The sequence below is a fragment of the Oncorhynchus masou genome, chromosome 13, assembly GCF_036934945.1.
Source record: "Oncorhynchus masou masou isolate Uvic2021 chromosome 13, UVic_Omas_1.1, whole genome shotgun sequence".
Classification (NCBI taxonomy): Eukaryota; Metazoa; Chordata; class Actinopteri; order Salmoniformes; family Salmonidae; genus Oncorhynchus; species Oncorhynchus masou.
Genome location: NC_088224.1, coordinates 19066580 through 19080040, shown reverse-complemented (window position 1 = coordinate 19080040; position 13461 = coordinate 19066580). Strand labels below are relative to the sequence as shown.

The window sequence follows — 13461 nt, the reverse complement described above, 5'->3', positions numbered from 1 at the left end:
TAACTTTTTGGTAAAAACTCAACTCGTCGTGTTTGGAGGACAACGAATGCTGAGTTGCATCCAAAGAACACCATACCTACTGTGAAGTATGGGGGTGGAAACATCATGCTTTGGGGCTGTTTTTCTGCAAAGGGACCAGGATGACTGATCCGTGTAAAGGAAAGAATGAATGGGACCATGTATTGTGAGATTTTGAGTGAAAACCTCCTTCCATCAGCAAGGGCATTGAAGATGAAACGTTGCTGGGTCTTTCAGCATGACAATGATCCCAAACACACCGCCCGGGCAACGAAGGAGTGGCTTCGTAAGAAGCATTTCAAGGTCCTGGAGTGGCCTAGACAGTCTCCAGATCTCAACCCCATAGAAAATCATTGGAGGGAGTTGAAAGTCTGTGTTGCCCAGCAACAGCCCCAAAACATCACTGCTCTAGAGATCTGCATGGAGGAATGGGCCAAAATACCAGAAACAGTGTGTGTAAACCTTGTGAAGACTTACAGAAAACATTTGATCTCTGTTATATACCCTTTGTTGGCAATGACAAAGTATTGAGATAAACTTTTGTTATTGACCAAATACTTATTTTCCACCATAATTTGCAAATAAATTAATTAAAAATCCTACAATGTGATTTTCTGGATTTTTTTTCTCATTTTGTCTATCATTGAAGTGTACCTATGATGAGAATTACAGGCCTCATCTTTTTAAGTGGGAGAACTTGCACAATTGGTGGCTGACTAAATACTTTTTTGCCCCACTGTATCTCAAGTTTGGAGGGAGTGTGCAATTGGCATGCTGACTGCAGGAATGTCCAAAAGAGCTGTTGCCAGATAATTAAATGTTAATTTCTCTACCATAAGCCGCCTCCAATGTCGTTTTATAGAATTTGGCAGTACGCCCAACTGGCCTCACAACCACAGACCATGTGTAACCACGCCACCCCAGGACCTCCACATCCGGCTTCTTCACATGCAGGATCGTCTGAGACCAGCCACCTGGACAGCTGATGAAACTAAAGAGTATTTCTGTCTGTAATAAAAGCCCTTTTGCAGGGGAAAACTTATTCTGATTGGCTGGAACTGGCTCCCTAGTGGGTGGGCCTACGGCTGCGCGCGGTGCCCAGTCATGTAAAATCCATAGATTCTGGCCAAATTAATTAATTTAAATAGACTAATTTCCTTATATAAACTGTAACTCCGTAAAATCGTTGAAATTGTTGCATGCTGCATTTATATTTTTGTTCAGTATATTTCTTGTCTGTGGGAAGGCTCTTTGATATCAAGGCTACTTTAGAGGAGGTCCCGTTAATATTGATGACAGAGTTCCCTTTCAAAATATCGGCAACAAAACCTAGCATGATGCCACCGAATAAACCCTATCAATGGTACTGGAGTTCCAGCGGATGATGAACAGCATACTATTAGATTCTCTGACACTAGAGGGCAGCGCTGTATCTCTAAACATGGACTTCAGACTTTCTGCAGCTGAACATGTCTGAGTCCTGGTGGACAACCCAGCATATCAGTAATGAAATGAGTCTATTCACCTGCACAGAGAATACTCATCTTCTGTATTGTAATTATTGATTTGGTAACAATTGAATGGTGAATATACTGCACTGGTTGAGCACAAGAAGAACCAAAGACAAACAACAAAACACAAACACACACTCCTTGCTGAGTGGACAGATCTAATGAGAGTATTGATATCATTATGTGTTATTAATGGAGTCAGTCATTGTAGCGATGCAGCTGTAGGGTTGATTCATTGTCCCCACTGATCAGACTGGTGACCCCTGTTCTGCTCAGCTGCCTCAGGAGCCAGATGGTGAGTGTGTGTAGGGAGGGGGTTATATTTCTATCCTTGTGGGTGCTAGGAATCCCCATAAGGAGAGTAAAACAAGGAAAATTCTCCCTTGTGGGGACATTTCCCAGGTCCCCACAAGGACAAATGCTAATTTAGGCTCAGGGGTTAGATTTAAGGTTAGAATTAGGATTAGGTTTAGGTAAAATTTGATTTTTAATAGAAATACATTTTAGGTTCCCACACGTATAGTAATACCAAACGTGTGTGTTTTGATTTACTATCCTCGTGGGTACCGGAAGTCCCCATATGTCCCCACAAGGCTTGTAAAACAAGCCTAAAGGCTTAGGGTTTAGGGTTACAATAAGGTTTAGAATTAGGTTTAGGAGTTTGAGGTTCAGTTAAGGGTTAGTGAATATAGGATTTTGCATGGAAATCTATTTTAGGTCAGGTCCCCACAATAATAGTCAAGCATGTGTGTGTGTGTCTGTATACAGTATGTGGATGCGTGCTCACTGCTCTAAGCCTACCAGAAATAATAATATTGCTAAGCTCTGAGCTAACCTACTCTCTGAGATAGATAGCTGACCCTTTCTCTCATCAGCTGATGTGAGTGGGTATATGATGTATGGTGATGATACACCTGCCACACCTCCACCAAAACCCCACTGCACCCCTGTCCTGTAATTAAACAACATCACGGTCACAGCTGGCTGGGGCGGAGCCTTCTTTGTATGAGAGGCAGCAGGTGTGCTGCCACTCGGGCCAATAGCATGCTCCCATCCCCCTCTGTGACAGCCTGTCTCCATGGAGACCAGCTCAGTGGAGCATCCCTTGCCCGCCCCGCCCCCTCCATGTGTCCATGCTGGTATGAAATACATGGAAAAAAGCGATGGGCATACCATTGGTATTAATGTTGCAAAATACATAGCCCTAAATGTTATTACCTCACATGATAAAAGGACTCATTTTTTTAATTTAATGGGCAAGATTAGATAAGAGGTCTGATTTAGGAGGCTCCGTGCTCCTGTGACAACCAGACCAAAGGACACATTTGTGGACTTCCTCTTCTGAGAACCCTGTGGTGTTTTGGAGTAAATTGCCATGTTATTGTCTGACCTGGCTGGGCAAATCCCGATCTTTCATGCATAGATAGCATTGATCATCCGATTAGGCCTATTCTTACGAGATAACCTACTATTTGGCTCATTGCCGCAGCTGTTTTGTGATGAGTGACTTAGACAAATGTTTTTTTGTAGCATATTAAACCTCTAAGGCCTCGTAGTTACGATAACTATGCGCAATAGTTTATGGTGAAAATATTGCGTTGTACGATACTGATATAGGCATATGTTTAATAACCATTTATATTTTTATATAAAATGAGTGCAGTCTAAATGATTGATGATTGCTGCAAATTTAAACTGTAGCATATCGCCTAAAGCAAAGCAAATGATATGAGCGCCTGTTTTGTGGTAATCTGCAACAAGTTGAAACATTATATCGTTACATTTTTGCAAATCAAGCACCTGCGAGACTGCAGACTGGAAACAATCTATCGAGAAAAAGGGGAAACAACTTTGCTGGCACAAAATTCTAAACATTTCAGCTGACAACAACCAAATAATATGATAAACTCTGACTTACAAACAAAACATAGCCTACCTGATAGGTACAAGTCTACTACTAAACTAGCGGCATTTATTATTCTAGTTGTAACGGAGTCAAATCAATTATAATTTACAATTAAGTATTATCTTAACGCATGTTCAGGGTGAGAACAGCTGAGTACTTGTGATGACAATGGCGAGAGATAAATCTCAATCAGCGAAAGGTGCTCCGCTGCATTGTAACACGGGCCTAAACGTAAACACAGCGACCAATGCAAAACCTCTGTCTGGCTAGACTACACTAGCCTAGCCACCTATGACAACGTTAGTAGTTTAATAAATAAAAACATAGTTAAACTTACGCCCTTGCTGCATAATAACAATAATGCAAAAATAAATCCAACCACTACATCCGAGCGGAAGTTTGTTTTCTCATTTTTTATTCTGCATTTGCAGCGAAAGGGTAGCAAGCAGGCAGGCATAGCGGAATGCAATGGAACCGTGTTCTTCTAGCCTAGCATTGGGCTAGCTAGCTAACTATGCTACCTCTCTCCCTCCCCAACTCACCGATGTGATTGTCCTCGATATGGACGATGAGCTCGGCCAGAGACTCGAACTGGAGCCCACAGCCCCCGAACCTGCAGGAGTTGGAGAAGAAAGACGCGGCGGCGATGCCTGTCATGGTTGCTGACTAGTGCATTCACTGGGAGTTCGGTAGCCGAGGCGGGCTTTGGATCCAGGGAAGGAGCAGCGTATCAGACACCGGGCGGCCAGGCAGGACAGTCACAGCAGCGGCAAACGCAGCTGGAGGTTGTCAGTAGTTACCACAGCCACAAAGTAATAAACCCCGCCTACAATGTGTTTTCTTCAAAAGGTCGATGTCCTCGCCCGCGCGGAAATCCCCATAAAAAACTGTCAATTTAGGGCCTCTAGAGTGGTGCAGCAATCTAAGGCACTGCATCACTACAGACCCAGGCTGTCATAGCCAGCCGTGACCCAGGACACAATTGGACTAGCATCATCCAGGTTAGGGGAGAGTTTGGCTGCCAGAGATTTCCTTGTCCCATTGCACTCTAGCAACTCCCCGTGGCAAGCTAGGCACCTGCAAGCTGACTTCAGTCACCAGCTGGACTGTGTTTCCCCTGACACATTGGTGCAGCTAGCTTCTAGGTTAAGTGAGCAGTGCAGCTTGCAGGGTCATGTTTCAGAGGACACATTTTTATTGAACCCTTATTTTACCAGGTAAGATGTCTGAGAACATATTCTCATTTACAGCAACAACCTGGGGAATAGTCACAGGGTCAAGGAATGAATGAGCCAATTGTAAACTGGGGATGAGTAGGTGACCATGCTGGTATGAGAGCCAGATTGGGAATTCTGCCAGGACACCATGCTTAACACCCCTACAATAAGTGCCATTGGATATTTTAGTGACCACAGAGAGTCACAACACATGTTTAACATCCCATCTGAAAGACAGCACCCTACACAGGACATTTTTTTATGTATTTCTTTAGACCAGAGGAAAGGGTGCCTCCTACTGGCCCTCCAAAACCACTTCCTGCAGAATCTGGTCTCCCATCCAGAAACTGACCAGGAACAACCCTGCTTAGCTTCAGAAGCAAACCAGCAGTTGGCTGCTCTCAACCTTTGTCTCTCCCATATACGTAGGGGCGGAGTTGCAGCGATGGGACAAGACTGTAACTACCAATTGGGGAGAAAAAGAGGTAAACATTCTTTTTAAATAAAAAAATATGTACATATAAGCTAGAAATATCTTCTTTTTTGCATTGGATGCGTCTCAATCCACCGCATCTTCCTATGTTGTGACAGAGCCAGAGCGGTGTTTGTCAGACCATGAGATATCCCAAAAAGCTGTCTTCTCAAAAAATCGTCTGTAGCATCTAAACAGTTTGGCCTACAAACTATTATGACCCCTTAGTGGAAAAATGAGACTCACAAACACGATGGTGTTCTACCTCCACAAGTGTCAGGAGAAGTCAGTACAGCCGATCTCCCAACGTCTGTCTGTAGCATCCAAACGGTTTGGGCTACATCCCTCTGTACAAAGGTGAGACTCTCACGAACATGTACATGTCAGTTGTTTTGCCCTAGGACAGCCCACAGCCCACAGCCCACAGCCTCACAAGACTCATTTGAAGGGACCCAGTACCAGTTGAAAGAATGAATGGAAATATATGTGGGTACTGTTCAATGCCAACAATATGGGGTTAAATACATGTAAAAAAAAAAGATACTTTCTGATCTTTCTTATATCTCTCAGATATAGGGGAGACACTTCAGAACAAACTTCCTTTTGATATTTTGGGGGAACTATCTGTTGTTCCATGTCGTGAATATTTTATTCAATGCGCTGTATGGGCAAAAATAATTTTTCATTTTTTAAAACTTCAACGGGTCTTACATTTAAAAAAATAAAATAGCTAAATGATCCTTGGTATGAACTTCTTAAAACAGTTCCATATAGCTTAATATAATCCCCTCCCCCAGCTGAGACAAGATGGGTTACATTTGAAACCTAACCTTAAACACAATGCTAACCTTATGCCTAAACATAACCTTAAATTACAACCAAAAAGCTCATTTTTGTTTTCATAGCCTTTTTTAACTTTGGCCTGTGGTAACTAGTGACAGCCTCAGCTGGGGGAGCATGTGGAACTGTGTAGATAGGGGTAGAAGAGGGAGGGGATGACAGCCTAATATCACGTTTACCTGTTGCTTCTTTGAATGTATATGCCCCCAGGCTAGACGTTTGCATTTCTCACTAAAAATGCATTTACAAGGTTGAGCTGACCCACTAACAAATTACGTGCAGTAGCCGATGTCAGGGTTCCCCAACTGCCGGTAGTTATATACGTTTTCTGAGCAAAATATATATATATATATATATTTTTTTTTTTTTTTTTTTCATTTAATTAAACTTATTGGGGGAATTTTCATTGTTGGCCATAAAAAACTGTAAAAACACCAGGAAATCAGCTCCAATGTCACGTTCGTTGAATGGAGGAGACCAAGGTGCAGCGTGATTTGAATACATGTTATATATTTAATGAAGACGGACACTAAACAAACTACAAAAACAACAAAACGAAGGTGAAGCTATACTACAAATGTGCAGACACAGGCAACTAGACATAGACATACATAAACACCTAGATGGTAACCAACCCCATAATAAAAATAAAAGAGAGCCAACCCCATAAACCTACAAAACCCCTAGACAGTACAAAAACACATACATCACCCATGTCACACTCTGACCTAACCAAAACAATAACGAAAACAAAGAATACTAAGGTCAGGGTATGACATCCAATTGATTTTAACTTGGGAAATCTGTTCCCAAATATTTCCAAGCATAATAGAGAGACGTGATCATGTACAAATGTAAGAAAGGTTTGAAATTATTATGTTTTAGTCAAATATTATATCTGTTTGGGCTTCAATTTGCAGTCTACTAATTATCTGTGATTATGTTCCAGTCCCCAAACCATCCGCTCAAGAAATAATCGGCCCGTGGCTGAATCCAGTTGATGATCCCTGGTCAATGTCATGCAACAATGCATGGTAGGAATGAATAGCCTAGTTGTTGGATCCAGGCTTATTAGGCTACAATGAAAGTTATTAATATGTTGTAGGCCTAGGAGACTAGTCCGCCAGACACCTAACTCAAAGTCCTGTCCATAGAATTCTGAATCTCTATGATCCCGTCAGCCAGGCTAGACTAGGCCTACTTGATTCATAAATGTATAACTGTAATGACACACACATAGGCCTATAAGATATTAAAGGGAAAATCCACAAAAAAATATATTTGTGTATTTTTTTGTAATGTTGATAAAGTCACAAAATGTGTTGCATGTCAGCTGTCAAGATATTGGACTTTCAAGAAGCAAAGCAACACTAGCCACATCTTCATGATGATGCAAAATGCAGGCTACAAAATCTTGAAAACTTGACTGCTGAAATGCAAAACATTTTGGGACCATATCAACTGTAAGTATTCAGACACTTTGTTATGAGACCTGAATTTGAGCTCAGGTGCAACCTATTTCCATTGATCATCCTTGACATTTTTCTACAGCTTCATTGGAGTCCACCTGTGGTAAATTCAATTCATTGGACATGATTTGGAAAGGCACACACCTGTACTCTATAAGGTCCAGAGCAAAAACGAAGCCTTGAGGTCGAAGGAATTGTCCATAGAGCTCCAAGACAGGACTTTGTCGAGGCACAGATCTGGGGAAGGGTACCAAAACATTTCTGCAGCATTAAGGTTCCCAAGAACACAGTGGCTTCCATCACTCTTAAATGGAAGTTTGGAACCACTAAGACTCTTCCTAGAGCTGGACGCCCGGCCAAACTGAACAATCGGGGGAGAAGGGCCTTAGTCAGGGAAGTGACCAAGAACCTGATGGTCACTCTGACAGAGCTGCAGAGCTCCCCTGGGGAGATGGGAGAACCTTCCAGAAAGACAACCATTTCTGCAGCACTCCACCAATCAGGCATTTATGGTAGTGTGGCCAGACGGAAGCCACTGCTCAGTTAAAGGCACATGACAGCCCGCTTGGAGTTGGCCAAAAGGCACCGAAAGACTCTCAGACCATGAGAACAAGATTCTCTGGACTGATGAAACCACGATTGAACTCTTTGGCTTGAATACCAAGCCTCAAGTCTGGAGGAGACCTGGCACCATCCCATACGGTGAAGCAGGGTGGTGGCAGTTTCATGCTGTGGGGATGTTTTTCAGCGGCAGGAAGTGGGAGACTAGCCAGGATCGAGGAAAAGATTAACAGAGCAAAGTACAGAGATATCCTTGATGAAAACTTGCTCTGGAGTGCTCAGGACCTCAGACTGGGATGAAGGTTCACCTTCCAACAGGACAACGACCCTAAGCACACAACCAAGACAACACAGGAGTTGCTTCGGGACAAGTCTCTGAATGTCCTTGAGTGGCCCAGCTAGAGCCCAGAATTGAACCCAATCGAACATCTCTGGAGAGACCTGAAAATATCTGTGCATCAACACTGCCAATCCAACCTGATAGAACTTGAGAGGATCTGCAGAGAAGAATGGGAGAAACTCCCCAAATACAGGTGTGCCTAGCTTGTAGCGTCATACCCAAGAAGACTCGATCCTGTAATTGCTGCCAAAGGTGCTTCAACAAATACTGAGTAAAGGGTCGGAATACTTATGTAAATGTGTTCTTTTTTATAAGTTAGCAAAAAAAATGTAAACATGTTTTTGATTTGTCATTATGGGGTATGTACAGTGGCAAGAAAACGTATGTGAACCCTTTGGAAATACCTGGATTTCTGCATAAATCTGAACTTCATCTAGGTCACAACAATAGACAAACACAGTCTGCTTAAACTAATAACACACAAACAATTATACGTTTTCATGTCTTTATTGAACACACCGTGTAAACATTCACAGTGCAGGGTGGGAAAAGTATGTGAACCCTTGGATTTAATAACTGGTTGACCCTCCTTTGGCAGCAATAACCTCAACCAAACGTTTTCTGTAGTTGCGGATCAGACCTGCACAACGGTCAGGAGGAATTTTGGACCAATCCTCTTTACAAAACTGTTTCAGTTAAGCAATATTCTTGGGATGTCTGGTGTGAACTGCTCTCTTGAGATCATGCCACAACATCTCAAATCCGGTTGAGGTCACTCCAGAAGGTATATTTTCCTCTTTTGAAGCCATTCTGTTGTTGATTTACTTCTGTGTTTTGGGTCGTTGTCCTGTTGCATCACCCAACTTCTGTTGAGCTTCAATTGGCGGACAGATAGCCTAACATTCTGCTGCAAAATGTCTTGATAAACTTGGGAATTCATTTTTCTGGGCAATTTTTTTCTCCACACATAGTGCTGTGTGTTCCTTCCAAACGACTCAACTTTAGTTTAATCTATCCATAGAATATTTTGCCTTTAGCGCTGTGGAACATCTAGGTGCACTTTTGCAAACTTTAGACGTGCAGCAATGTGTTTTGGAGAGCAGTGGCTTCTTCCGTGGTGTCCTCGCATGAACACCATTCTCGTTTAGTGTTTTACGTATCGTAGACTTGTCATCAGAGATGTTAGCATGTTCCAGTGGTTTCTGTAAGTCTTTAGCTGACACTCTAGGAATCTTCTTAACCTCATTGAGCATTCTGTGATGTGCTCTTGCAGTCATCTTTGCAGGACGGCCACTCCTAGGGAGATTAAGTGCTGAACTTTCTCCATTTATAGACAATTTGTCTTACCGTGGACTGATGAGCATCAAAGCTTTTGGATATACTTTTGTTACCCTTTCCAGCTTTATGCAAGTCAACAATTATTGTCTTCTGAGATTTATTTTGTTCGAGGCATGGTTCACATCAGGCAATGCTTCTTGTGAATAGCACACTCAAATTTTGTGAGTGTTTTTAATAGGGCAAGGCAGCTCTAACCAACATCTCGTGTCATTAATTGGACTTAGCTGACTCCTGACTCCAATTAGCTTTTGGAGAAGTCATTAGCCTAGGGGTTCACATACTTTTCCCAACCTACACAGTGAATGTTGAAATTATATATTCAATATAGACAAGAAAAATACAATAATTTGTGTGTTATTAGTTTAAGCACACTATGTTTGTCTATTGTTGTGACTTAGACGAAGATCAGATCAAATTTGATGACCAATTTATGTAGAAGTCCAGGTAATTCCAAAGGGTTCACATACTTTTTCTTGCCACTGTAGATTGATGAGGGGAAAAAACAATTGAATACATTTTAGAATAAGGCTGTAACGTAACAAAATGTGGAAAGAGTCAAGGGGTCTGAATACTTAACGAAGGCACTGTAAAAGTACTCTGCAAAGCACGGGCAATTCCATTGACCCAGACCCAGGCCCAGGGCTATAGCAATAAATATATAGTCCCCTTGGTCATAGGATGGCACTCTCCATTGCAATATGGTCTGACTACGACCTGCGTCCTGGGCGGTTCTTACCTGACCAGGCAAGAACCGCCCAGGGAGAAGCTGCCCCAAAACCTGCCTCCTCTTTCAATTGGCTCCTGGATTCTTCTCTTTTTCATGGCGCCATAGAGATTGACAGAGGTCTCATCACTGTATTCGTACTATTATGGCGTCTGTGACAGCATGGGAAGCACCATTGAATCTATCTCCATTTTGAAGTAGTTAATTTTCTTCATCACAATTGGCTAATCCCACCTGATGACCCAGTTGGACACACACACACACTCAAAAACACACAAGAACACAAACACGCACAAACACAGTGCAGTAATATCTAACAATACTGTCACAAGTGTGGGGTGGAGGAGGCAGTCACAGGTTTAGAACTACTGAATTTAATAAAGCATCATATATAAAAGTGGGACGAAACCCAAAGTGCAAAATAATAAAGTTCTCAGGAAATAGTAGGAGATGTTCCTCTCAGGAAAACAAACAACATGTTTAATGACCAACAAAGACACATGACAGAGGGAGTATATATACGGTGATAGATTGGGGATTGGTTCCAGGTATGTGTAATGATGACGTCCGGGGTTAATGAGTGAAGGACATTTTCCAGCAGCAGGTTCGGCAACAGCGAGAAGGCCAGGGACACCAAACGCCTGAGACAGGAGGGGGAGCCAAAGCAAAGGCTGGTGTGACAAATACATACAAATCTAAAAGTAAAAGAATGGAATTAAGAATTATGGTCTGGAGTATAAATATATAAATACATTTTTGCAAATATATATATATACGCACACACATAAATACATACATATACACATACACATACACATACACATACATACATACATACATACATACATACATACATACATACATACATACATACATACATACATACATACATACATACATACATACATATACATTTACCTATCTTTGTAAAATAAATGTTTCTTTATTACTTTCTAACCCTATCACCCCTCCCCTAATTGGAGTAAACTAGTGAACAACAACACTTAGGCTTCTACTTCCAGCTTATACATACTATATACATTTTACGGGCCCAGTCTATTTTACGATAGTTATATTTTGTTTGTTTTTACTCCTGTCCTTCCTCTAACCTCAACCTCTACCCTCTATTTCTTTCACAAAAGTTCTGAGCCTATATACGTTTTACGGACACAGTATGTTTTACATTAGTTATCTTGTTGTAATTAGTCCCACCCTTCAGCTCCATTCAACCCCTCCCATCTATCGCTTAACACCATCCATATTGGATTTCTATTTGCCATATATTTTTCAACTGTGCTGTGATGCTTCACAAAAGTTCTGAACCTTTCTATTCTCATAATGTCTACAGATTGTAAATTATTAAGGAGACTGCGTGAATCAGGCCTTCATGGTTGAATTGCTGCACAGAAACCATTACTAAAGGACACCAATAATAAGAAGAGACTTGACTGGGCCAAGAAACATGAGCAATGGGCATTAGACCGGTGGAAAGCTGTCCTTTGTTCTGATGAGTCCGAATGTGAGACTTTTGGTTCCAACTGCCGTGTCTTTGTGAGACACAGAGTAAGCGAACGGATGATCTCTGCATGTGTGGTTCCCACCATGAAGCATGGAGGAGGAGGTGTGGGGGTGTTTTGCTGGTGTCACTGTCTGTGATCTATTTAGAATTCCAGGCACACTTAACCAGCATGGCTACAACAGCATTCTGCAGCGATATGCAATTCCATCAAGTTTGCGCTTAGTGGGACTATCATTTGTTTTTCAACCAGACAATGACCCAGCACACCTCCAGGATGTGTAAGTGCTATTTGACCAAGAAGAAGAATGATGGAGTGCTGCATCAGATGACCTGGCCTCCACAATCACCCGACCTCAACCCAAATGAGATGGTTTGGGATGAGTTGGACCGCAGAGTGAAGGAAAAGCAGCCAACCTCAGCATATGTGGGAACTCCCTCAAGACTGTTGGAAAAACATTCCAGGTGAAACTAGTGGAGAGAATGCCAAGAGTGTGCAAAGCTGTCATCAAGGCAAAGGGTGGCTACTTTGAATAATCTCAAATCTAAAATATATTTTGATTTTTTTAACACTTTTTTGGTTACTGCATGAGTCCATATGTGTTATTTAATTTCAAAAGAGTAAAAATAAAGAAAAACCCTGGAATGAGTAAGTAGGTGTGTCTAAACATTTGACTGGTACTGTATGTGCGTGTGTGTGTGTGTGTGTGTGTGTGTGTGTGTGTGTGTGTGTGTGTGTGTGTGTGTGTGTGTGTGTGTGTGTGTGTGTGTGTGTGTGTGTGTGGGAGGTGAAAAAGATCAGAGGACCAATATGCGGCGTGGTAAGTGTCCATGGTTCTTTTTAATACGTAATGTACACGAACAACTGACTACATAAAACAAGAAATGTGAAAACCCTAACAGTCCTATCTGGTGCAAACACAGAGACAGGAACAATCACCCACAAACACACAGTGAAACCCAGGCTACCTAAGTATGATTCTCAATCAGAGACAACTAATGACACCTGCCTCTGATTGAGAACCATACTAGGCCGAACATAGAAATACCCAAAATATAGAACAAACAAACATAGACTGCCCACCCAACTCACGCCCTGACCATACTAAATAAAGACAAAACAAAGGAAATAAAGGTCAGAACGTGACAGTGTGTGTGTGTTTATATATATATATATATATAGAAACCATTACTAAACCATATATATATATACAGTGGGGCAAAAAAGTATTTTGTCAGCCGCCAATTGTGCAAGTTCTCCCACTGAAAAAGATGAGAGGTACACTTCAACTATGACAGACTAAATGAGAGAAAATTGTAGCATTTTTTTATGAATTTATTTGCAAATTCTGGTGGAAAATAAGTATTTGGTCGCCTACAAACAAGAAAGAATTCTGGCTCTCACAGACCTGTAACTTCTTCTTTAAGAGGCTCCTCTGTCCTCCACTCGTTACCTGTATTAATGGCACCTGTTTGAACTTGTTTTCAGTATTGTGGACACCTGTCCACAACCTCAAACAGTCACACTCCAAACTCCACTATGGCCAAG

General features: G+C 41.8%; 1 protein-coding gene across 1 annotated transcript in view; it reads right to left on the bottom strand.

Moving 5' to 3' along the window:
- LOC135551870 (juxtaposed with another zinc finger protein 1-like) overlaps nucleotides 1-4230 on the bottom strand; it is a 32083-nt gene extending 27853 nt beyond the window's left edge. Inside the window, exon 1 of the mRNA XM_064983142.1 lies at nucleotides 3978-4230. Coding sequence (XP_064839214.1) covers nucleotides 3978-4092 — 115 coding nt within the window. The 5' untranslated portion in view covers nucleotides 4093-4230. The remainder of the gene's footprint in view (nucleotides 1-3977) is intronic.
- Nucleotides 4231-13461: the final 9231 nt, after the last annotated feature.